Here is a 24,000-nt window from a genome sequence, read left to right as displayed (position 1 = left end):
CACTTTCACTTTTCATTTTTCATGCATTAGAGAAGGAAATGGCAACCCACTCCAGTGTTCTTGCCTGGAGAATCCCAGGAAGGGCAGAGCCTGTTGGGCTGCTGTCTATGGGGTCGCACAGAGTCGGCCACGACTGAAGCGACTTAGCAGCAGCAGCAGCAGCAGCAGTCCTACCTAGAGCTACACCTGGACTTTTTAGTTAAATGTGTCAATAAATGCCCTATTATTAATTAAGCAACTTTGAGTTGGGTTTTCTGTTATTTGTATTCCAAGGATTCCTAACTAATGTAAGCTGGACAGAGGACTAGGGAGACTGGAGCTAGGAGAGTGAATCTGACTTTAAAAGAAGGTCACGCTGTTTCATTCTGTAGAGTTATCACCACCCAAAGCATGGAGTTTTTAACCAAACACAGCCAAAAAGGAGAAGACAAGAGGAAGGCCTCTGGTAGAAGGCTCTGACTCAGGGCTGGGTCAAACCGGGAAGAAAGTCAGGGTTCTTCCTGGGACATGCATTTAGCCACCCACATCAAGTCATGATACAATGCTATAAGGATCCCTCTTTACAAGGTGGCAGAGATGTCACTTGAGGAAGGAGATGGGACTTCTCTGAAGGAGGAAAACGGAAAGAACACAAACATTAGAGTCAGAATGTCCAGTGTTCACATCCTGGTTCAGCCTAAGCCAGTCTGAGCCCCCTGGGCAAGATACTTCCTAAAGCCACTTCTCTGAACCTTTAGAACAGAGATTCCTGGATCTCACTCACCGGGTTGTAGAGGGTGAAATGACTGACGTCAAGAGAGCCCCCCTGCACAATGCCAGGCATACAGGGGCCCTCAATGGATGTTTGTTCTCTTGAAAGAACATGTTTCCTCCTGACCCCAGGTGACATCAGGCAGATGGCAGAGGCTGGGAACCAGATCCTTTGTCTGGTTCCTTGAAAAAGCCCTTCCAGGAATGTTACTGCTACACGGAGGGGCTGAGGTCCCCTCCTGGGTTCATGGAGGGTCATGTAAGGAAGCTTCCTTCTCTTTCCTGCCCTTGTTTCCTCCTCAACCCCCAGCAGGGAGGTCAGAGGCACGCAGACCAGGTGCTCCAGGCCTGGGCATCTGCACACGGTGTTGGGAGTGTGAGGGCAGGTCCCCAGCTCCTACCCATTCTTCTTGGGCAAGTAGGCCTCCATGTCAAAGAAGACATTCTGCCGCTCCTTGATGTTGGCGCCCATCTGCTGAACGAGCTCTGCCTCCTCCCGACTGGCATGGCGCTTGTACCTGAGGTCAGAGGTGTGGGGGGTGAGACAAGCGTTATACAGACTGGATGAAGAAACCAGAAGCTCTAGGCACTGCCCCCCATCTTTCCATCTCAATGCTTCTGGCAACCTCAGCTCTCCAGCTGTACTCTCTGGGTTTGATGCTGGCTCCCTGCCAGCCTTGGGAAACGTCCTTTAACTAACCTCTCTGCTTTCTTTTCCATACCTCAAAAACAGGGATAACATCAGACCTACCTTGCAAACGATATCATTGTGAGGACACAGTAAGTAAATGCAGTGTAAACATTTAGAATACTTGACACATAGTACCAGCTCCAGGGATACTGGCCGGCAATACCACCCTCCACGCTATTCTATAGGAATAACCTTAAGGTTACGAGAGTGCAGACAGGAAGAGTTTTGAAAGTATTAGCAGTCAACCAACCAAGGTCTGATTGTTGTTCTTTGGTGAGATTTAATTTCAAAACTAGAAAAACAAGTCATAGATACTCAGAAGAATAGCAGGGGTCCTTGGGAACCTTGCTCACGAGTCAACCTTCCAACCCAATGGTTCTCAACTGGGGAAACTTGGGATGGGAGTTCTCCCAAACCATGAAGACACTGTCTGGGAACATTCTGGGTTGTCAAGACAGGAGTAGAGAGTTCTACTGGCATCTCGTGGGTAGAGGCCAGGGATGCTGCCCAACATCCTACAATGCACAGGAACAAAGAAGTATCAAGAGTGCCAGGAATGAAAAACCCTAGACAGATAAAAGACTGGAGTCCTACCATCAGTGAGATATGTTTTTCCAAGAGTGGTGATGTCATTATGTGGAACCATCCACACTCTTCACATGACTAATGGGCCTCCATGTCCGAAATGGTCAGTCAAGATTAGGGGTATAATCAGTAACCATCCTCCCAAATTTTCCATTGGGGAAGGGAAGAATCGCCCAGGAATCATAAACTGGAATGGAGGCCCAACTAAGCGACCAGGGACAAGGCACTCAGAGCCTGTTTACCTGTCTTCCTAGGGGGTCACAGCATTCACTGGACTCCTTCACTTGCAGGGAATGACAGCACTTTCCAAACCATAAAGACATGGGACTAGGAAGTGAACAGGTGATCCTGGCCTTAGGAAAGGAACTAGGTCGTAAGTTCAAGTATATCCCCACCAGGCATGCCGGACCTCTCACCCCCTACACCAGAGACCTGGTGGGGTGAACTCCCTTTGCCTGAGAGAAGGATACTGGCTATTTGCCTGCCTGACAGGACTTCTCATAACAACTTTCCTGTGGGAACTATGCCTCATCCTCTTCCCCCTCCCAAGTAGTTCAAGTAGAGCTATCCCATCCCCCAGGTCCATAAACTAACTGAGCATAGGACCAAGTCTTATAAAGTGTTATCACTCAGTCGTATCCAACTCTTTGCAACCCCATGGGCTTGCCTGCCAGGCTCGGATGTCCATGAAATTCTCCAGGCAAGAATACTGGAATGGGTTGCCATTTCCTTTTCCAGGAGATTTTCCCAACCCAGGTCTCCTGAACTGCAGGAAGATTCTTTACCTCTGAGTCACCAGGGTAGCCCCCAAGTCTTATATAAACCGAGTCTCAATGATTGGTTCACAGATGGTCACATGACCAGTTCCAGCCAATGAGACTCACACCTAGCACTTGGGCTGAAAGACAATTCTCATTCTGCTGGGGTGGCCAAGCCAGTAGGAAGAAAGGCCAAGAAGATAACAGCCTGGCACTGCTGGTGGCTATCTCAGTGACCATCTCAGCCAGAGAGTGAAGCCAATCTAGAGGAAGGCAGAACTGAGAGGAAAAAAACCAAATTCCTGAAAACACCCTTTGACCCCCTGGATCCAGTGATGCTTGAAGCCACTTCTGTTTTTTTCCATTAAAATTTCCATTCTCGGCTCAAGCCAGTTTTGAGTTGAGATTCTGTCCCTAAAAGCCAGGGGAGCCTCTGAGTTGCAGCCCGCCTACCTCTGGAGTGTGAGTTTCAGGTCCTTCAGTCGTGTCTTCTGCTTGTTGATGGAGCTGCTACATGAAGTCTGGAGTGCATTCAGTTCCTCCAGCTTCTGCTTGTAGATCCTGTGAGTTTCCTGAGGGATAGAAGAGCCCGGGCAGGGTGTGCAGGAAAACATAAAGAGGTTATTTTTCAGTCTGCTTGTGTCTGAGTATATTATTGTTCAGTCACTAAGTCATGTCTGACTTGAGTTTTTTTGACCCCAGGAACTGTAGCACACCAGGCTTCCCTGCCCTTCACGATCTCCCAGGGTTTGCTCAAATTCATTCAGTGATGCTACCATCTCATCCTCTGCTGCCCCCTTCTCCTTCTGCCTTCAATCTTTCCCAGCATCAAGGTCTTTTCCAATGAGTCAGCTCTTTGTGACTATAGAATCCAGTTTGACAGTTAAGATGATACAAGTACACCTATTAAAGATCTAACTTATAAAACTGGGACTGGATTTGGGGAAGGCAGCACTAGTGAAATAAGGAACTGCTGTTTTTTTCTGTGCAGGTTCTGTCTTTTCTGATGGGAACAGAAACCAAATATGCCTCTGAGGGGCCAGCCACCTCTTGTCAATTCTTGGTCCAGGTGGTTTGAACAGAGCTAACAGTGCCCATAACCAAGCGTGGTCATGTGACCCAGGCCTAGCCAATCAGTATTCTCCAATCCCCCCAATAACTGACTGGTTCATAGGTGGATTCATGGCTCAAACTGAGCCAACGAGAGTCAGCTCTGGGACTTCACCTACAAGTATTGATTTAGAGATGCCCTCTTTCTCCTGGGTTTGTTACTCTGGTAGAAGGCACACCTGGGGCTGTTGAGTGTGGAGAGCCTGCCTAAGAATGCTGGGAACTTCCCTGGGGGTCCATTAGCTAAGACTTCATGCTCCCAATGCAGGGGGCCAGGGTTCGATCCCTGGTCAGGAAACTAGATCCCACATGCTGCAACTGCCACAACTAAAGATCCCCATGTCACAGAGAAGATTGAAGATCCCATGTGCCACAACTAAGACCTGATGCAGCCAAATAAATATAATTTTTTAAAAAGAAGAATGAAGCCAAACAGGAAAACAGAATTGGGACACAGTAAGAGACAGCATTCTTACAGCATCATTTCAGCGCTTGAATCCAACCAAGTCTGAATGCAACACTAATACTCTTAGTTATATGAGTTAATAAATTCCTTTCTGGTTAGTCCAGTTTGGGTTGGGTTTCTGATCTTGGCAATGAAGACAGTTCTTGCTAAGACAATTAAGAAAAAGACATACCTCCTCCCTTTAAGTCAACCCTCCTTATCCCAGGCACAGCCACTCCAATACACTCAATATCTTACTCCTGGAAATAACCATTCGGGACCACAAGGCCAGAGGAAATACAAGACAGTGCTCCCCACGGCAGGGAGAATGGAACAAAGGATCTTCTCGACATTAGTGCCACAGCACACCTCCCCCTGGGTAGTGCCCTATGCAGGGAAACAACCAGTCTCCTCCAGAGTCCTGGTAATCTAAGACAAATACCAACAATCTAGAGAGAACAATATGAGGGTACGGGGACCATAAAATAAAAAACAATAATCCAATGGCCATATTTAAAGTGGCTGTCTGCTTGGGTGGTAGAGAACTGTATTAGCAGAGAGGAAAAAGGGATAGGCAATGAGGCCCATAGCCTAAACTCTCATGTCTGCCAAGCAGGTTCCTAGATATGAAAGTTAAGCTCAAAAATAAGAAAAAAATGAAGGCAATGAAGTGAATAGATAACACTTAGGAGCAACACGGAAGAATGCTCTGAGCCTATCTCCTTTGGCCCTCAGTTGACAGAGGGCTCAGTCCCCTGGATTTAAACAGTTTCCTCATTCTCTCCTTCCTGAGCCCCCAGAGAGGAAAACCGTGTCTCATTTTTTAAAATTTAGCTTTTAATTTTTAACTAATCTCACACTTCTGAAAGATTTGTAAGAGTGCAAAGAACTCCCCTTACACCTTTTGCCCAGATTCACCAACTATTAGCATTATGATATATTTGCTTTCTTCCCATGTGTGTGCTTGTGTGTGCGTGTAGTCTTTATCTGTATCAGGCATCAATAAACCCACTGGCCAAATCTGGCCACCTGATTTTGTACAGGCAGTAAGCTAGAAATGATTTTTGTCTCACTGCAAAAGATCAAAAGAAGAATATTTCGTGACATGTAAAACATACATGAAATTGAAACTCTGGAATCCGTGAATAAATACCCATTTCACTGGAGCACCGCCACGCCCATTCATTTATATATCGTCTGCAGCACCACAGCAATGGAGTAAGTGTAGCTGTGACAGAGACCACATGGCCTGCAAAGCCCAGAATCCTCACTACTTGACCTTTTTGTCAAGAGTCTGACTATTTCTGTTCTAAATCATTTGGGAGTTACTTGTAGACAATAGGCTTCTTTACTCCTAAATACTTCAATGCATATTTCCTAAGGACATGACATTCTCTTATACATCTAACTATCAAATATAGAAAATGTTACTTTGATACAATACACTACTGTGGCCTCAAATACCATCCAAATTCAAGTTTGGATGTGAACGCTTTCTTTTTTTAATCACTATTTCTCTATGGCTGTGTGGGGTCTTGGTTGCTGCATGCAGGCTTTCTCTAGTTGCTACAAGCAGCAGCTACTCTCTAGGTGCAGCGCTCGTCTTTCTCACTGCGGTGGCTTCTCTTGTTGCAGAGCCTGGGTTCTACAGCACGGGCTCAACAGTTATGACGTGTGGGCTTAGATGCTCCTCACATGTGGGATCTTCCCACACCAGGGATCAACCTGTATCCCCTGCACTGGCAGGCGGATTCTTAACCACTGGCCCACCAGGGAAGTCCTGTGAACTATCTCTGGATGGCAATTTCTCCCCAGACCCTGGACCCAATTCTGTCTTATGCCTTGTATTGTTGTTCATATCTCTTTGGTCTCCTTTAGTCTAGACCAGCTCCTCAACTTCTGTCTTGGGAATATCAGCGCTTCTAAAGTGTTCAGTCCAGTTGTTTTGGAGAATGTCCCTCTGCCTTGGTTTGTCTGATATTTCCTCATGATTGAATTTTGAATATGCATCTGGGACAGACATGCCACTCAAGTGACACTGGGTCCTCAGTGTCTCCCATGAGAAGGGATGTGGAGTCTGTGATGTTAACTCTGATTGCTTGGGGGAGATGGTGGCCATCTGTCTTCTCCATTGTACAGTGACCAGCTTCCTACCTGTAATGAATGAATAATCTGTACAGAAAGAGGCTTCAGCGCCGAAACAGTCCTCAGTGTTCAACCAGTGTCTGCGGGTAAGAAAGGCAACTCTCCAGAACTGGACGTGGAGGATGGGTGCAGAGAGACCCCCAACTACACAGCCTTTGAGAAAGTGACGCCTTTGGATTTGGAGTCCCCAGCAACGGAAGGTGAAACACCACACCACCTCCCGGCACTCTTGGGTGTCGGGCCCCCGGACAGTGAGATAAGACCAGACCACAACATCAACAGACAGATGCTCACCGGGCCCTCTTCAGCTTGAATTAATATTTAATTTCACAAGTAAACATAAGGACATTATCCTCGTTAAAAATGAAAACACTACAGCTACAGCTAGAGTTGACTTTGAATAGACCCCTATCCTGTCTCCTCCAACTTCTCCACAAGTAACCACTGTTACGTTTCTTCTAGACTGTATTCTCTGTATCTGTGTATTTCTATGTTCCACACAGACCTATATATATATATATATATATACACACTTAACATACATACGAAAAATGCTCACTGTTGCAAAAACTAATTGTCCCTAATACTTATTCTCCTTTGTTTCCTTTTTTTAAATAAAGAGTTTGAGTATTTATTACATCTCAGTTTTTTGTTTTTTTGCCCCACACCACGTGGCACATGAGGCACGTAGGATCTTAGCTCCCCATTCAGGGATCAAACCTGTATCCCCTACATTGGGAGCAGACACTCAACCACTGGACCCTCAGAGAAGCCCTCCTTGGCTTCCTTTTAATAACAGGACCCCACCAAGACATAGCCAGCACGTGGCTGTCCAGCTATAGACATTGCCCAGCCTCCTTTGCAGCTACGTGTAGGAATACAACCAAGTGTTAGCCAATGGGTTGGAAGCAGAAGGGATGTAAGTTCTGAACTACATTTTTTTTTAACCACTACACCTGCTCTTTCTAACTGTTCAGTTGTCACTGCGACAAGGCAGTTTCAAGGCAACATTTTCTGCCAAGAATAACTAAACCACATTTTTCTAAGTAACGGCTTGCCCTCCACTCTTTCTTTCCCTGGCGGCATATAGCAACAATGGATCCAGTTACCTTGAAATCGGAAATGGAAGCTACATGGTACAAATGACAAAGCCCACAGTGCCCTCCTCAGCCACACCAACCTGGATCTTCTTTTAAAACATGACCACCAGTCCTTTAGCACTCCTCACATAGAGAAGTGGTATCTCTTTTCAGTCTCCTTAAATACAAGTAGGCTTGTGGCTGCTCTGACCAATACAATATGTCTGTTCAGTTCAGTTCAGTCGCTCAGTCGTGTCCGACTCTTTGTGACCCCATGAATCACAGCACGCCAGGCCTCCCTATCCATCACCAACTCCCGGAGTTCACCCAAACTCACGTCCATCGAGTCGGTGATGCCATCCAGCCATCTCATCCTCTGTCGTCCCCTTCTCCTCCTGCCCCCAATCCCTCCAAGCATCAGAGTCTTTTCCAATGAGTCAACTCTTTGCATGAGGTGGCCAAAGTACTGGAGTTTCAGCTTTAGAATCATTCCTTCCAAAGAACACCCAGGACTGATCTCCTTTAGGATGGACTGCTTGGATTTCCTTGCAGTCCAAGGGACTCTCAAGAGTCTTCTCCAACACTACAGTTCAAAAGCATCAATTCTTTGGCACTCAGCTTTCTTCACAGTCCAACTCTTACATCCATACGTGACCACAGGAAAAACCATAGCCTTGACTAGATGGACCTTTGTTGGCAAAGTAATGTCTCTGCTTTTGAATATGCTATCTAGGTTGGTCATAACTTTCCTTCCAAGGAGTAAGCGTCTTCTAATTTCATGGCTGCAGTCACCATCTGCAGTGATTTTGGAGCCCCAAAAAATAAAGTCTGACACTGTTTCCACTTGTTTCCCCATCTATTTCCCATGAAGTGATGGGACCAGATGTCATGATCTTAGTTTTCTGAATGTTGAGTGTTGAGCTTTAAGCCAACTTTTTCACTATTCTCTTTCACTTTCATCAAAAGGCTTTTCAGTTCCTCTTCACTTTCTGCCATAAGAGTGGTGTCATCTGCATATCTGAGGTTATTGATATTTCTCCTGGCAATCTTGATTCCAGCTTGTGCTTCTTCCAGCCCAGTGTTTCTCATGATGTACTCTGCATATAAGTTAAATAAGCAGGGTGACAATATACAGCCTTGACGTACTCCTTTTCCTATTTGGAACCAGTCTGTTGTTCCATGTCCAGTTCTAACTGTTGCTTCCTGACCTGCACATAGGTTTCTCAAGAGGCTGGTCAGGTGGTCTGGTATTCCCATCTCTTTCAGAATTTTCCACAGTTTATTGTGATGCACACAGTCAAAGGCTTTGGCATAGTCAATAAAGCAGAAATAGATGTTTTTCTGGAACTCTCTTGCTTTTTCCATGATCCAGTGGATGTTGGCAATTTGATCTCTGGTTCCTCTGCCTTTTCTAAAACCAGCTTGAACATCAGGAAGTTCATGGTTCACGTATTGCTGAAGCCTGGCTTGGAGGATTTTGAGCATTACTTTACTAGCGTGTGAGATGAGTGCAATTGTGCGGTAGTTTGAGCATTCTTTGGCATTGCCTTTCTTTGGGATTGGAATGAAAACGGACCTTTTCCAGTCCTGTGGCCATTGCTGAGTTTTCCAAATTTGCTGGCATATTGAGTGCAGCACTTTCACATCATCATCTTTCAGGATCTGAAATAGCTCAACTGGAATTCCATCACCCCCACTAGCTTTGTTCGTAGTGATGCTTTCTAAGGCCCACTTGACTTCACATTCCAGGATGTCTGGCTCTAGGTAAGTGATCATACCATCATGATTATCTGGGTCATGAAGATCTTTTTTGTACAGTTCTTCTGTCAAATATGTCAGAAGTACCCCCAAAAACAAACAGCCCAATTAAAAAATGGACAGAAGATCTGAATAGACATTTTTCTAAAGAAGCCATACAGATGGCCAACAGGCACATGAAAAGATGCTCAACATCACTAATATCAAGGAAATGCAAATTAAAACCACAGGGAGATATCACCTCACACCTGTCAGAATGGCTATCATTGAAAAGACCTCAAATAACAAATGCTGGCAAGGATGTGGAGGAAAGGGAACCTTTGCACACTGTTGGTGGGAATATAAATTGGTGCAGCCACTGTGGGAACAGTATGGAGGTTTCTCAAAAAAACTAAAAATAGACCTACCATATGATCCAGCACTTTCACTCCTGGGTCTGTATCTGAAGGAAATGAAAACACTAATTCAAAAAGATACATGCACCTCAATGTTCATAGCAGCATTATTTATAATAGCCAAGATACGGAAGTAACCTAAATGTCCATCAGCAGAAGAATGGATAAAAAAGATGTGGTACACACACACACACACACACACACACACACACACACAGGAATACTATGCACCCATAAAAAAAGAATGACATTTTCGCCATGGATGGACTTGGAGGGCATTATGTTTAATAATATGTCAGACAGAGAAAGAGAAATGCTATATGATATCACTTATATGTGGAATATAAAAAATACAACAAACTAGTGAATATAACAAAAAAGAAACAGACTCACAGAGAACAAACTAGTGGTTACCAGTGGGGAGAGCAAAGGGGAGAGGGGCAATACCGGGGTAGGGGGACTGAGATGCAAACCACTATGCAATAAATAAACAAGCTCTCAGGATGCACTGTGCAGCACAGGGAATACAGCCAGCATTTTATCATAAGTCAAGTCTACCCTTTAACAATGTGAATCACTATATTATACACCTAAAACATATAATATATCAACTTTATCTCAATTTTTTAAAAACGGCAGAACTGACACTATACCATTTCTGAGAAAAAATCACAGAGGGCCATTGCGTTTGCACCTTCTTTGCTGGAACACTAGCTTCTGGAACAAAACGTTCCATGACTCTAAGGCCACCATGCTGCATGGAAACCCTAACCACTTAGAGAAGCCACATGACAGCAGTCTGATCTCATCAACAGCCACAACTAAGATAAATCTTCTTGTCATTCAGTTCAGGCAGATATGAGGGTCAAGAAACCTCCAGATAATTCCAGCTCCAACCATTTGCATCTTCCCAGCTAAGGCCTCTGACCTTGTGGAACACAGTCAAGCCATTCCCACCATGCCCTGCCTAAATTCCTGACTCCCAGAATCCATGAGCAAAATGCAATTACTGTTGCTTTATGCCAATGGATAACTGGCCAATGGATAACTCAGCACCCGTCTGAACTACTATGTGAGAAAGGAAGAAGCTATCTCATTTAAACCACTTTATTAGGGGATCTCTTCGCTACAGCAGCATAGCTTATACCCTAAAGCACATACTTTTGATTTTTTTTTAATATATCAACAGTATCAGAATATAGATATGATTTCACAGCCTTCTTTTCTCACTCAATAATATGTCTTATAGATCTATCCACATAAGAATACATAGATAGGGACTTCCCTGGTGGTCCGGTGGCTAAGACTCCACACCCTCAACACAGAGGGCCCAGGTTTGATCCGGGGTCAGGGAACTAGATCCCACAAGCCACAACTAAGAGTTCACATGCCGCAACGAAGATCAAAGATCCTGCGTGCCACAACTGAGACTGGCAGAGCCAAATTAATTAATTGAAAAGAAGAAGAAAAAAAGAAGACTATACAGATGTGCTTCATTTTTAGTCCTGTTCAGTCCTTCATACTATGAACAGACAACAGTTTATTTAGCCATTTTCCTATCACTAGGTTGTTTCCAGTCTCTGACAATAACCAACAATGCAACAATGATTAATATCCTTGCACTGTCTCCTTGGGCACACACACAAGTGTCTCTGGGGAAGAGACGTGGAATTGCTGGGTCATGGCGTACAGGCTTGTTTTTACTTTTAACCTGTCTTGGCAAACTGCCCACAGAGTGGCTGTGCCAATTTATGCTCCCACCCACAGCATACAACAGCTGACCACACTCACCAACACTCAGCGTATCCCCACTGACTTTCTTAAAGGCGCTTCCTAATGCCTCCATGGGCTTCCCAGGTGGTGTAATGGTAAAAGAACCCACCTGCCAACGCAGGTAGACGTAAGAGATGCAGCTTCGATCCCTGGGTCCAGAAGATCCCCGAAGAAGGAAATGGCAACCCATTCCAGTATTTTTGCCTGGAGCATCCCATGGACAAAGGAGCCTGGCAGGCTACAGTCCATAGGGTTGCACAGAGTCAGACATGGCTGAAGCTACTTAGCACACGTGCATGCAATGCTCCATACTTCACCTAATGCTGAAGCTCCAGTACTTTGGCCACCTGATGTGAAGAGCCGTCTCACTGGAAAAGACCCTGATGCTGGGAAAGACTGAAGGCAGGAGAAGAAGGGGGCAACAGAGGATGAGATGGTTGGATGGCATCACCGACTCAATGAATATGAGTTTCAGCAAACTCTGGGAGATACTGAAGGACAGGGAAGCCTGGCGTACTGTAGTCCATGGGGACTTGCAAAGAGTCAGACCCGACTTAGCGACTAAACAACAATAATGCTCCGCTGGTGGTATTTTCTGCCCACTCTTAAAACATCAGACTGGAGTCCATGGCCCTTCTCATAATTGTGTCCCCAGGCACATACAGTCATTCCTGACTCCTAACAGTTCTCTGTCATTGGCTAGGGCCACTTCCTAAGGGAGATCTGATACTGGAGACCACACTTCCTGTCCACCCTGTCCTCTGCTCCAGGCTCAGGATTTGTCAGCCTCGAGGACAATGTGAAGTGGCAACAAGGCCCTTAGTGTGACACACTCTCTGTTCCCAGGGCATTCCTCACCCACGCCCAGCCTCTGCTGATTCCACCTTGTGCAGTCACACCAGCAGCAGGAAAGATTATCAACTCACTTCGTGGATTCTGTCCTTTTCCCAGACAGTTGTCTCTCAGTCTTTTTTCAACTGTGGTAAAATATATATAAAACTTACCATGTTAATCATTAAAATTTTTCTAACTGCAATAAAATACACACAAAACTTACCACCTTAACCATTTTATGTGTACAACTCAGTGACATCAAATATGTTCACATTATTTGCCATCCATCTCCAGAACTCTTTCATCATCTCAACTGAAACTCTGAACCCATCACCCAATAACTCAGTTTCCTGTTCCCCTCAGCCCCTGACAACCTCCACTCTCTTTTCTTATTCATTTTTGGCTACGCTGGGTCTTCACTGTTTTGAACAGGCTTTCTCTAATCGTGGCGAGCAGGGGCCACTCTCTGTTGCAGTGCTCAGGCTCCTCATTGCAATGGCCTCTCGTTATGGTGTGCAGGTTCTAGGCAAGTGGGCTTCCGCAGTTGCAGCTCGTGGGCTCAGTAGTTACAACTCGAGGGCTTAGTTACTCTGAGGCACGTGGGATCTTCCCAGAACAGAGATCAAACCCGTGTCTCCTGCATTGGCAAGCGGGTGCGTACCCACTGTGCCACCTGGGAAGTCCTCTACCATTCTTTCTACCTCTATGAATATGACTCCTCTAAGTACCTCATACAAGTTGACTCATACAGTATTTATATTTTTGTGCCTGACATTTAAACACAGCATAATGTCTTCAAGGTCCATCCACACTGCAGAATGTATCAGAAGTTCCTTCCTCTTTAAGGCTGAACAATAGCCCACAGTATGTATATAGCACATTTTATCCACCCGTCTGTCGATGCACACCTGGGTTGCTTCCATCTTTTGGATATTGTGAATAATGTTACTATGAACATGGATGTATATATATATTTGTTCGAGTCCTTGCTTTTAATTCTTTGGGGTATATGTGTGTGTGTGTGTGTGTGTGTGTGTATTCAGAAGCAGAATTTCTGGATCATATGGTAATTAATCACACAGCTTAATTTTTTTTTTTTAAAGAACTGCCATATCGTTTTCCAGAGAGGCTGAACCATTTCACGACAGCTGTCTCTTGATAGGACTGTCTTTGTGGTGTTTCTGGGAGGGGGCAGGACGGGGGGAAGAAACACAATTCCTGTCTTCCCTCAGAGACCCTGTCCTCCACTCCTGAGGATGTCTCCAGAAGACCCTCAGCTGGACCTGTGCTTTGAGATGCTTTTTCCAGGAGTGAGCCACACGGAGGCAAGCCAACCCTGCCTTTCAACCAACCAGCCCCTATGGTCTTGAACGCAACTAGTCACCAGATGGAAGCCTTCTGTTGTTTTTGCCAGCTCGGCAGCTATTCCCTTTCTGGTTAATTCCCTGTAATTTCTTTGGAGATCCTCCCTCCCTGACACTGAGTCCATGAGATCTGGCTAGGAACAGAGTGGACCTTGCCCCAGGTTCCAAGGCAAATGACCCAGGCCTGGCCAATCAGAACATCACCCTCCTGACCCAGCTGGTTGACTCAGGGACGAGCATTCAAAACCAATCACACTCAGTTGTGGGACTTTTTTATCAGAACTGTTGGAAAAAAGGGGAAAAAAAAAGAAACTTTTTTGCCACTCGTTTTGAAGATAGTAGGATATGAGCCCAGAGCTAATGGGGCTGCCATTAGCTGCCTGGGAATGAACCCAATTGAGAGGAAAACAGAATGGAAGGGTAAACTGAGCCCTGATGGTTTCATTTAAGCTCCTGGATCAGCTTATATCTGAAGGTGGTACACCTTTGAGGTCCTAAGTAATATAAGTGAACAAATGCCATTTTATTCTGTTTGGCTTTGCCAATTTGGGTTGAGTGTCTCCATTTAAGAGGCCAGTGGCAGGGACTTCCCTGGTGGTCCAGTGACTAAGACTTTGCACTAACAATGCAGGGGGTCCAGGTTCGATCCCCAGGCAGGGAACTAGACCCCATTTGCTGCAATTAAGAGTTCGCATGCCACAACTAAAGATCCCGAGTGCAGAAAGGAAGACAATATCCCACATGCCCCAACTAAGACCCGGTACAGTCAAATAAAATTAGCTAATTTAAAAATGAGGCAGGGGTCAGAATCTAGAGTAATATGCCAAAGAACAGAGCCTCCCTTCTGGGAAAAGTTAACCACACCAGGTAAGAAGAGAAGCCATAAATCTTGGACTCATTACCAAGCTCTTGCCCTGGGCACTGTCATCCAGTGCCAAAAAACTTGGAGCCTGATGAATAAATCCTTCATCAAGCCAGTAACTAAACAGGCACTTTAAAATGCAGATCTCTGAACAACCATATTGGGTGTTTTTCTGCCAAAGCAAGAACCTAAACCATTATTTTTTAACAACTTTATTGGGTATAACTTATATGTCATCAAATTCTCATTTTAAGTGTACAATTAAGTGATTTTTATACATTTATCAAGTGGTGCAACTATTACCACGTCCAGTTTCAGAACTTTCCGTCACCCAATAAGATCTCTAGTGTTTATCCACACTCACTCCCCACTCTTCTTCCTCCCAGCTCCTGGCAACCACTAACCCACCTTAGGACTCTATAGATTTGTCTTTTCCGGGCATTTCACATCAGAGGAATCATATAAGATGCAGTTTTGTGTCTGGTTCTTTCACAAAGAATCGTGTTTTTGAGGTGTATTTCTGTTGTGGCATGTATCCACTTTTTTATCACACCACAGCATTTATACCATATTTTGTTTACTCATCTACCAGTTGTTGGACATTTAAGTTATTTCCAGTCTTTGGCTATTACGAATAAGGCTGCTATGCACATTCATGCACAAGTCTTGGTAGTAGATATATATTTCAACTTCTCTTGGTTAGATATCTAGGAATGAAACTGCTGGGTCATATGGTACATGTATGTTTGCCAACTCTCAAAGAAAATGCCAAAATACCAAACCACTATTTTTATTTCTAAACTTGGCAGCAGTGGGACTTTCCTGGTGGTCTAGTGGCTAAGACTCTGCACTCCCAATGCAAGGGGCCCACGGTTCAATCCCTGGTTGGGGAATTAGATACCACATGCTACAACTGAAAGACCCTGCATGCTGCAAGGAAGACTCCGCGCAGCCAAACATATAAATAAATCAATAAGAAACAGAATATAAAGTAAATAAAATAAAATAAACTTGGCAGAAGTGGACTGAAGCAAAAGAGCACACTCACCAAAAACTGGGAGTCTGGTGTCTGCACACAATGCAGGGAGTACCAGCTTATAAAGCACACGACTGACTCCCACTTCAAGTTGCTACCTCCAAAAATAACCCCGAGTGCTGGGGGCACCGGAGCAGACAGGCAGCTGCGAAAGAAAGGACTCTGTTCTGCGGCTGAGAGCAAGTCCCAACCCCCAGCTGTCTAACTCAAGACCAAGCAAAGGAAAGAAAGACCCACTTGATAAAATACCTAAAGATAGAGCTTTGGGGTGGGGGGCGGGGAAGATAGTTACAAGGCAAACACTGCCAGGAAACAATCAAGTGCTGACTATATAAATGTAATAAAAATCCCCAAGAGAAAGTACAAGCATTGTACACTGCTCAGTTCTTCAGTAAATGAAATTTGCATGGTCGTAATCACATAAATGACTGAATCTTTTTTGGGGGGTTTGTTTTTTTAGCCACACCTCTCGGCATGTGGGATCTTAGCTCCCCAACCAGATGCTGAACCCGTGCCCCTGCAGTGGAAGCGCTGAGTCTTAACCACTGGACCATCAGGGAAGTCCCATTGAGCCTATTTTTATGAATAAGGCTTTTGGTACTGTTAGGTGACTTTCTGGTCTCCTGCTCATTTGACTATGAAATATTTCAGGCATATTGAAAAAGTCAGAAAATCCTATAATTAATAGAAAATAAACAACATTAATGCCCACATTTCTCACCCTCAGTTTAAGAACTAATAGTACACAAATTGTTGAAAGCCCCTACATATTCTTTCTACATAGCATTCCCATCCTCTACCCTCAACAAGAGGAACCCCTAGGCTGGTTATTTCCACCCCCAAGCCCACCCCAGATCAATCTTGTCTTCCTCTGTGCCCTGAGAGGTTGACCCCTACGGACTGCATCTCCTGGGCTCCCTTGCCCTGCCTCCTACTTAGCCAATGGGGTGCCAGGACAGAAGACTGGGGGGAGGAGGAGAGGCAGACTGGGGTATTGGTTCCCCTGCCTCCTCCTCACTTTCCTAGGCTTTTGACACTACAGCTGCAGTCCTGCTGCTCTCCTTACCCTGCACTAGGCTCCGGTGACTGCCCCTTCCCTCTGTCCCTTAAGTATTGGGATGGTCCCAACTCCAGGGGCCTCGTTGTGTCCAGCTCTTGACGACCCCATGGACTGTAGCCCGCCAGGCTCCTCTGTCCATGGAATTCTCCAGGCAAGAATACTGGAGTGGGAAGCCATTCCCTTTTCTAGGGCATCTTTCTGACTCAGGGATTGAACCTGGGTCTCTCGCATTGCAGGCAGATTCTTTACTACCTGAGCCACCAGGGAAACCCCTTTAAACCCCTGTAAATAGCCTCGTCCTTAAACTCTTTTCAGAGAGATCCATACGGAAGAGTCATTTGCCTCTTGCTAGGGCCCTGCCCAAATCTCCATTCTACTGAATCTGACCCATATCACTCCCTTGCAAAAGTCTGTATTTGTACTGTATAGACACGTATCAGTAAGCAGAACATAAGTGTTGTATTGAATGCTTTAAATTATATTATACATGTTATACTATACGTACCTGCTTAGCAACTTTTCACTCAATGTTGCTTTTCTCTTTAAAACATTTACCCATGTTGATACATATGGTTCTAGTTTATTCATTCTCATCTTCATACCACACTCTACGGATGTTTGGTGGAATTATCCATCCTGATGGACAGTTAGGTTTCCAGATTTTAGCTGTTATAGAATGCTTATACACATTTCCTATTTGACTTTTTAACTATGTGGCTATGTATTACTTATAAAAATATAGGATAGATCAGAGACAGACGCTAACATTGGCACCATTAGCTAGGATGCCCATAGCTCCTTTCCCACATATCTGATTGGCATTCCTTTTATACCATGTACAGGAGACACAAACAGTTGAGTTTCCATTGAAGGATTTGGAGATCTGCCACCTCTCCTGTCCTCTGAGGCCACAAACTCTGCCCCAGTGGGAAGATGAGGTTAATGATTCCAGGTCCCAGCACGGCTGTGACACACCTGGAGATGCCCTCTTAACATAACTTGACTGAGTCACAACACCTGAGTCAATATGCATTGCAAGAATTGATGGCAATGAGACTTCCCTGGCGGGCCAGTGGTTAAGACTCTGTACTGCCACTACAGTGGGAATGGGTTTAATACCTGGTCGGGGAACTAAGCTCCCATATGGCATGGCCAAAAAAATTTACTAAATGTGCCAGAATGGAATCATGTGCCATTTTCAGACAGGGCTCTGGCCTAGGAGCACTGCAAGCTGGTGGATAGCCCAGTAGACTGCCAGAGTCATGGCCACCACAAAAATACGGTGGCTGATAGTTGGGGCTGGTGCTAAGTTTTCACGAGATTGCATTTATATAGTTCTAAGGAACTGACTTCAGACAAAGATTTCTGAATGCTGAATATACTGAACGAAGACTCACTGGCAGTGGAAAGACTACAAAGATGACAAGTTGACTTCACCTAAACTGTATCAGTTCTACACTGGGAAAGATTCTGAGTCACGTGCCAGGATCAATTAGTAATGTCTGTTATAGGAACAGTAAGTGGAGGTATAGGCAAGTATGTCAGGCATTTGGGAGGCAGGTAACATAAAAATTAAGTGATTAGGCTTGACACTCAGACTGACTTCACGTCTAGAATCTGCCACTTCTTAGTTTCCTCAGTTGTGAAAGAGCTAGGGCATGAGATATAGGTAACAGGCCATGTACTGGATTTTTAAATCAGCTTTATAGGTATAATTCACATACCAATTCACCAATTTTCAGGTGTACAATTTAATGAATTTTGGCAAATATATACAGTTGTGTAACCACCACCACAATGAGGATATAAAACAAAGGTTCCCTAACTTTGTTGGTTTACCACTGCCTTAGTGTCTCAATGAACTTTTCACAGAGTCCTTAGGCCAAATAATTGGAAGAAAAAGTGAAAGTGAAGTCATTCAGCTGTCTCCAACTCTTTGTGACCCCATGGACTGTAGCCTGCCAGGCTCCTCTGCCCATGGGGATTCTCTAGGCAAGAACACTGGAGTGGGTTGCCATTTCCTTCTCCAGGAGACCTTCCCGACCTAGGGATCGAACCTGGGTCTTCCGCATTGCAGGCAGAATCTTTACCCTCTGAGCCACTAAGGAAGCCAAATAATTGAAAAGTATCCATGTCCTAACAACTCAGTAGTCTCTTGGAAGAAATAAAAAAGAATACGCAGAAATTGCCAAGGGTATTTTTATTTCATTTTGAAGTAACCAAAATTATTTATGGATGTATATGCCTGTCAGGCTCAAACCTTAGGAATAGATTGGACACTGTCACCCTCATTTCTTGTTCTAAATTGATTTTCACATAGTACTTGATTTTAATCAGCACCAAAACCCCAACTTCACAAAGATATGACATCATTAAAAAGAATGTAGCATAATCTAATGTGCAGCTGTGAACTACTCCATTAGCAGTTTAAGTGGTACGTGACAGATGTCATTGTCTTTCTCTTGAAAATTTAAATTATCCCATAGTGCCCCTGTGAGCTTGCTGCAGCTCCTTGGAGGTGCCTTAACACAGTTGGTGAAACACAGATATAGACTGTTTCCACAATATTACTCCTAAAAAGATAGCTGTCTGGCATCCTTCTCTGTTTTTGTTTTTTCACTACCAGTACTTTGATTTTCCTTCATGGGACCACCCCTCTCCCACTGTTATTTCATGTGGTTTGAGCAGCAGTCATCCCAGTCCTGGGCAACAGGGGGGACATATTAACCAAGACCCAGCCAATCAGTGCCACAGGATCTGGTTAAGGGATAATCACATGACCCAGGTAGGGCCGATGAGAGTCAGCCCTGGGACTCCAGCTAGAATTACAGGGGAAAAGATGCTTGTTTCTGAGGTTTGCTAAGCTGGTAGATGTCAGCCTGGGGCTGTCAAAGCTCATCTTTGCCACAACATGGGAGAGATGGTTGAGAACAAAGCTGACAGAGGACACAGACACACGTGCACATGTAACATCACTGGAGAAGCTGGATCCAGCCCTGCCTGAAGCCATTTGCCACTGGACTTCCCAATACAGAAGCCAATAAACTATTTCAGTTTTTTGGCTTAAAGCTGCTTGAATTGGATTTCTGCCACTTACAACTAAGAACCCTTACTAATGCTTCATGTTAAAGCACCATAGAAATAAAATTAGTCCCCACAAGTCCGAAACTTTCCTTCTAAAGCCAAAGGTCTCAGGATACTTTTGGAGCTCAACCCCAAAAATACCTGATGGAAACAGCGGGCCTGGGGTCAAATTCTGGCTCCACAAATTTCAAGTTACGTAACATCTCTCAGCCTCAGTCTCATCTATAAAGCCAGGTTGTTGTTTAGATTAAATGGAATAATCCATGTATCATACAATTAGTTCTTATTGTTGCTGCTATTACTGTCAGCCTTTGTTTGGTCGACAAAGAAACTCAAGTTCAGAGAGGCAGCTTGCTAAAGGTCAGATGCTAGACAGCAGCAGAATTCAGACCTGAACCCAAGAATTCTGATTCCCTTGTCCAGAGTTCTTTCCACACAACCCACTTCTAGGGGAAAAGAGGCCTAGAAAATAATGCAAGATGGGAGAGAAACAAGAGTACCCAGGGCACAGACCTGCCTTGGGCCGTGGTTAAGAGTACAGACTCTGGGGACTTCCCCAGCAGTCCAGTGGTTAAGACTCCACACTGCCAATGCAGGAGGCACCAGTTCAGTACCTAATGTGGGAACTACGATCCTGTGTAGTGCAAGGCATGGCCTAAATAAATTTAAAAAAAATTTTTTTAAGAGTATAGATGTTGATGTTCACCTGCCTGGATTTGAATCCTGACTCTAGTACTTATACTTTGGGGTATATTTTTCACTCTGTAAGATGGGTATAACAGGCTCTATTTCAGAGGGTTTTAATTAAATAATACTGATCTTCCTGCTTCCAGCCTGGCCCCCTCATGTCTATTCTATACACAGCAGCCAAAGGAATACCTGTTTCATTGGTAATAAAAGCCAAAAATCTCTGTAATGTCCTGTCAGGCCCCTGCATTTCTGAGAGGTCAGGGTAAGGGAAAGGCCTCTTCGGGCCACCTCCTTCCTGGGTGCAGAGGGATGAGGTCAGGTTTCCAGAGAGGCAAGACAAGAAATGCTCATTAAATCACCTGCCACCACGTCTGTAAGTGACCTTCTGTGGTCACACCACAGGCCACAGGGCCAAACATGCGCCAGTCTCAGACTAATGCTCAATCAGCCAGCACACCCAAAACCCCAACCAGCCAAAACCAAAGTCCTCATAGCAACTCAGCCTTGCCCCTGAGTCCACGGAGGCCCTGGCAGATGTACATCACAGACAAAAGAACAAAGATCCTTTCCTCTAGAAAGTCCCAGAGATTTTGACATTTTAGGGGTTGGGAGAGGGGGGAAGTTCCAGAAATCTTTCAAATCCTTTTGGGTCTGAAATTAGATCTCCTCTTTCCTCCCTCCACTGGCAAAAGGGAAGGAGAGATAAAACACAGAGATATTATACATCATCCCAAGCAAGACAGAATCAGAGAGATATGAGCATGACACCCACAAATCCCAGATTCTGAAGCAGATACAGGTGAAGTAAGATAGACTGGGATTTTCTGGTGGGAGAAAAAGACCCTTCCTACCATTAACTTTTCTAGTTCCAATCAGCACCCCCGCCCAACGTATACCTGTTGTGACCTCCTTGCTCCCCGACAAATGTCTCATATTTGAAAGTTCACCCAACACACACATAATGACAACGTACACTCTACCTATTACATGCCTTTTTCCAGAGATGTTCATCTCAGTTCAGAGTTCTCACGTGTATTATGGGGGGTGGGGGGAGGGATAAGAAGTCGGACCTAGTCCATTCCACTTGCCCCAGTGCTGAAGACCTGAGCAAGGGACATCATGGTTTCTACCCAGTCAGTTCGTCTACAATCCTTGCACCAGGGGACACAATCCAGGATTCATTTCCAATTCCTCTCTGTCCCCCACACACTTGAGCCCCAGAGACGCCAAGTAAGAACATAACAACAAATCAAACGTCTCCTTTGCAACCTCTGCCTGCCAAGACTAGCTATCTAATTGCTGTTAATTGCATTAATTGTAAAGCTCTGAAGAGTTAAGACTCTTCCTTCTAGCCGAAAGCAGGGTCAGGGAAAGGCATTATGAACAACAAAAGCTCCACACAGCAAAACTCTTCTCTCACGCCCGACCCTAATACCCTCCATGGGTCCACAGTTGGACATAACCGAGAGCCCAGCAGGACAAAGCGGCAAGAAGCAGCTGAGTGGGGACTTCCCTGGTGGTCCAGTGGTTAAGACTCCTCGCTCCCAATGCAAGAGGCCCGGGGTTCAGTTCCTGATCAGGGAACTAGATCCCACGAGCCACAACTAAAGATCCCCCACATATTGCAATGAAGATTGAAGATCCTGAGTGCTGCAACTAAGACTTGGCACAGCCAAAATAAAGATAAATACTGAGAAAAAAAAAAAAAAGTAGCTGACTCTTCTCCATGGCAGGAGAGCCAGAAAGGTCCCCTGGGAACCAGCTCTGGTACCTTACTCTCTGCTCACAGCTAAAACAGCACTCCTCTCCCTGCTTGGTCTCTCCAGCACCCCTTCTCTATTCTTCCGGACCTATGACCCATCTTCCTTCTAGATGGCTCTGGAAAGACCCATCACAGACACCCTTCCCCATCTCCCCTCCCTCCCCTACTCTGGACACAGTAAACGGCTAATTAAACTGCAGACAAGAGCTCCATGGACAAGCAAAATGTCACTGGTCCCAGCTGAGACTAGGCAGAAGTGGGCTGGGGGTGTTCCATGTGATTTCAGGCAAACAGAGCCCAACTCTGGAGAAAACAAACACAATCCGGTAGTTGGGGAGGGAACAGCCCCATCTCCCAAAAAAAGACCCAGGCATCTCTCTTAGCCAACTCCAAGATTTTCAGAGACCTCTCTAGTCACTAGGATAGGCAGCTGAGGCCTCTGCGAACCTCCTCTCAGGAACAACTCCTCCTGCCAGGGACCCCGCAGCGGCAATGCCAATGCTGTTCTTTCAAGGGGCCTCTCTTATACTCGACCTCACCCCACCCAGCATAAGGCTCTGGGCCAAAGCGTGAGGGCTGGGAGCAGCCTCTATCACTGGGAGGCAACCCAGCTGTCAGAAGTGACAGATGTCACCCACGACGCCAAACTTGGCCTGCAGCAACGTCAGAGGCGGGACACAGGAGCCCCAAAGGCTGAGGTCAGGGGTCTCTAACCCCTAAGCAAAGCCTGCGGGCTCAAGGTGAAGGGCTCCCAAGCACATCTCCCAAAATGGAGCGTCAGAGGAGAGGGCTGATCCGCCACAGCAAAAGGGGAGTGGAGCCGCCAAACCCTGGTGGGCGGCGGTGGGGTTAGGGGAGACCCCTGAGGAGGTAGGGACTGGGCTTTCTCTTTTGAGTCCCAGAACATACCTGGTCCCTCCGGCCTCCCCAACATGGACATGCCTGGAACTTCCCCTCAGAGGTCACAGATCAACTTTCTGCAGCGAAGGAGGCGCGCGCAGCAAGGAGCCGGTGAGAAGGCGGGGGGTGCTGGGGTAGCTGTGGGGGCTTCCACCCAGCGCCCTAAGTGGATGAAAAAGTGAAGTCCTGGGAGATGGGAGGGGGCTGGCCCACGCAGACCACCGGCAACAACCCCTCGCCTCCGCCGCAGGGCCTGGCCCGGGCCTTGATGGTTCCCACGGCCGGGGCTGGGAGAAGCAGGAAAGGAAATACCCGGCACTTCAGGTAGCAGTTTCGGGACCAGGTGGTCCGGTCCTACCTGCAGTTCCTGAAATTCTCCCTCCAGCTCGTGCCACTCGCGCTCGCAACGCTCCAGCTGGCCAGACATGGTGCAGTGGTGGTAGGCGGCGGCTGCTCCCGCAGCGTGGCGCGGCAAGCCACCCGCACCCCACGCGTGTCCGCCGGCCAGCCGCCTTCCCAGGGACCAGCTGTTCCTGCGCAGCCCGAGCCACGCGCGCACCTGACGTCACAGCCCCGGCCCAGGCGCCCGCCCCACCCCCTCGCCGGGAGGCAGCCCCCTGCGCACGCGCACGCGCCTCCCCGGTCCCGCCCCCGCGCGCCAGGCGCCCGCGGCGGGGATTGTTGTACCTTTGCGGGAGTTGGCTGGGTCTCTCAGTGTTTCTTTAGAAATGCTTCGGCCTTTAGGGAATCTCTCATGCCCAGCTGGGATGGGGAAGTTGGCCGCAAACCGCATTTGTAGAGCTTATTTTACCTAGATTGTGTGTATTTGGGGTGTCTGGGGTCGGAGGGAGGAAGGAGTTTGCGGAGAAGGAGCGTTGCCTTAACGGAGCCGAAGCCAGCCACGGCCTGAAATGCTAGA

General features: G+C 46.1%; 1 protein-coding gene across 2 annotated transcripts in view; it reads right to left on the bottom strand.

The window, feature by feature from the left end:
- TMEM120B (transmembrane protein 120B) overlaps window positions 1–23,638 on the bottom strand; it is a 45,416-nt gene extending 21,778 nt beyond the window's left edge. For both annotated transcript variants that reach the window (XR_003515227.1, XM_027566849.1), the window contains exons 1-3: window positions 23,440–23,638; window positions 3,238–3,356; window positions 1,152–1,268 (exon numbers count right to left, since the gene is read on the bottom strand). Coding sequence is in view for 1 of the 2 variants with exons in the window: in XM_027566849.1 (XP_027422650.1) it covers window positions 1,152–1,268; window positions 3,238–3,356; window positions 23,440–23,508 (305 nt within the window). In the remaining variant the exon portion in view is untranslated. The remainder of the gene's footprint in view (window positions 1–1,151; window positions 1,269–3,237; window positions 3,357–23,439) is intronic.
- Between the last annotated feature and the right edge of the window lie 362 nt (window positions 23,639–24,000).

This window comes from Bos indicus x Bos taurus, chromosome 17 (genome assembly GCF_003369695.1).
Source record: "Bos indicus x Bos taurus breed Angus x Brahman F1 hybrid chromosome 17, Bos_hybrid_MaternalHap_v2.0, whole genome shotgun sequence".
NCBI lineage: Eukaryota > Metazoa > Chordata > Mammalia > Artiodactyla > Bovidae > Bos > Bos indicus x Bos taurus.
The sequence above is the reverse complement of the archived record's forward strand: the minus strand, read 5'-3'. Positions and strand labels throughout refer to the sequence as shown.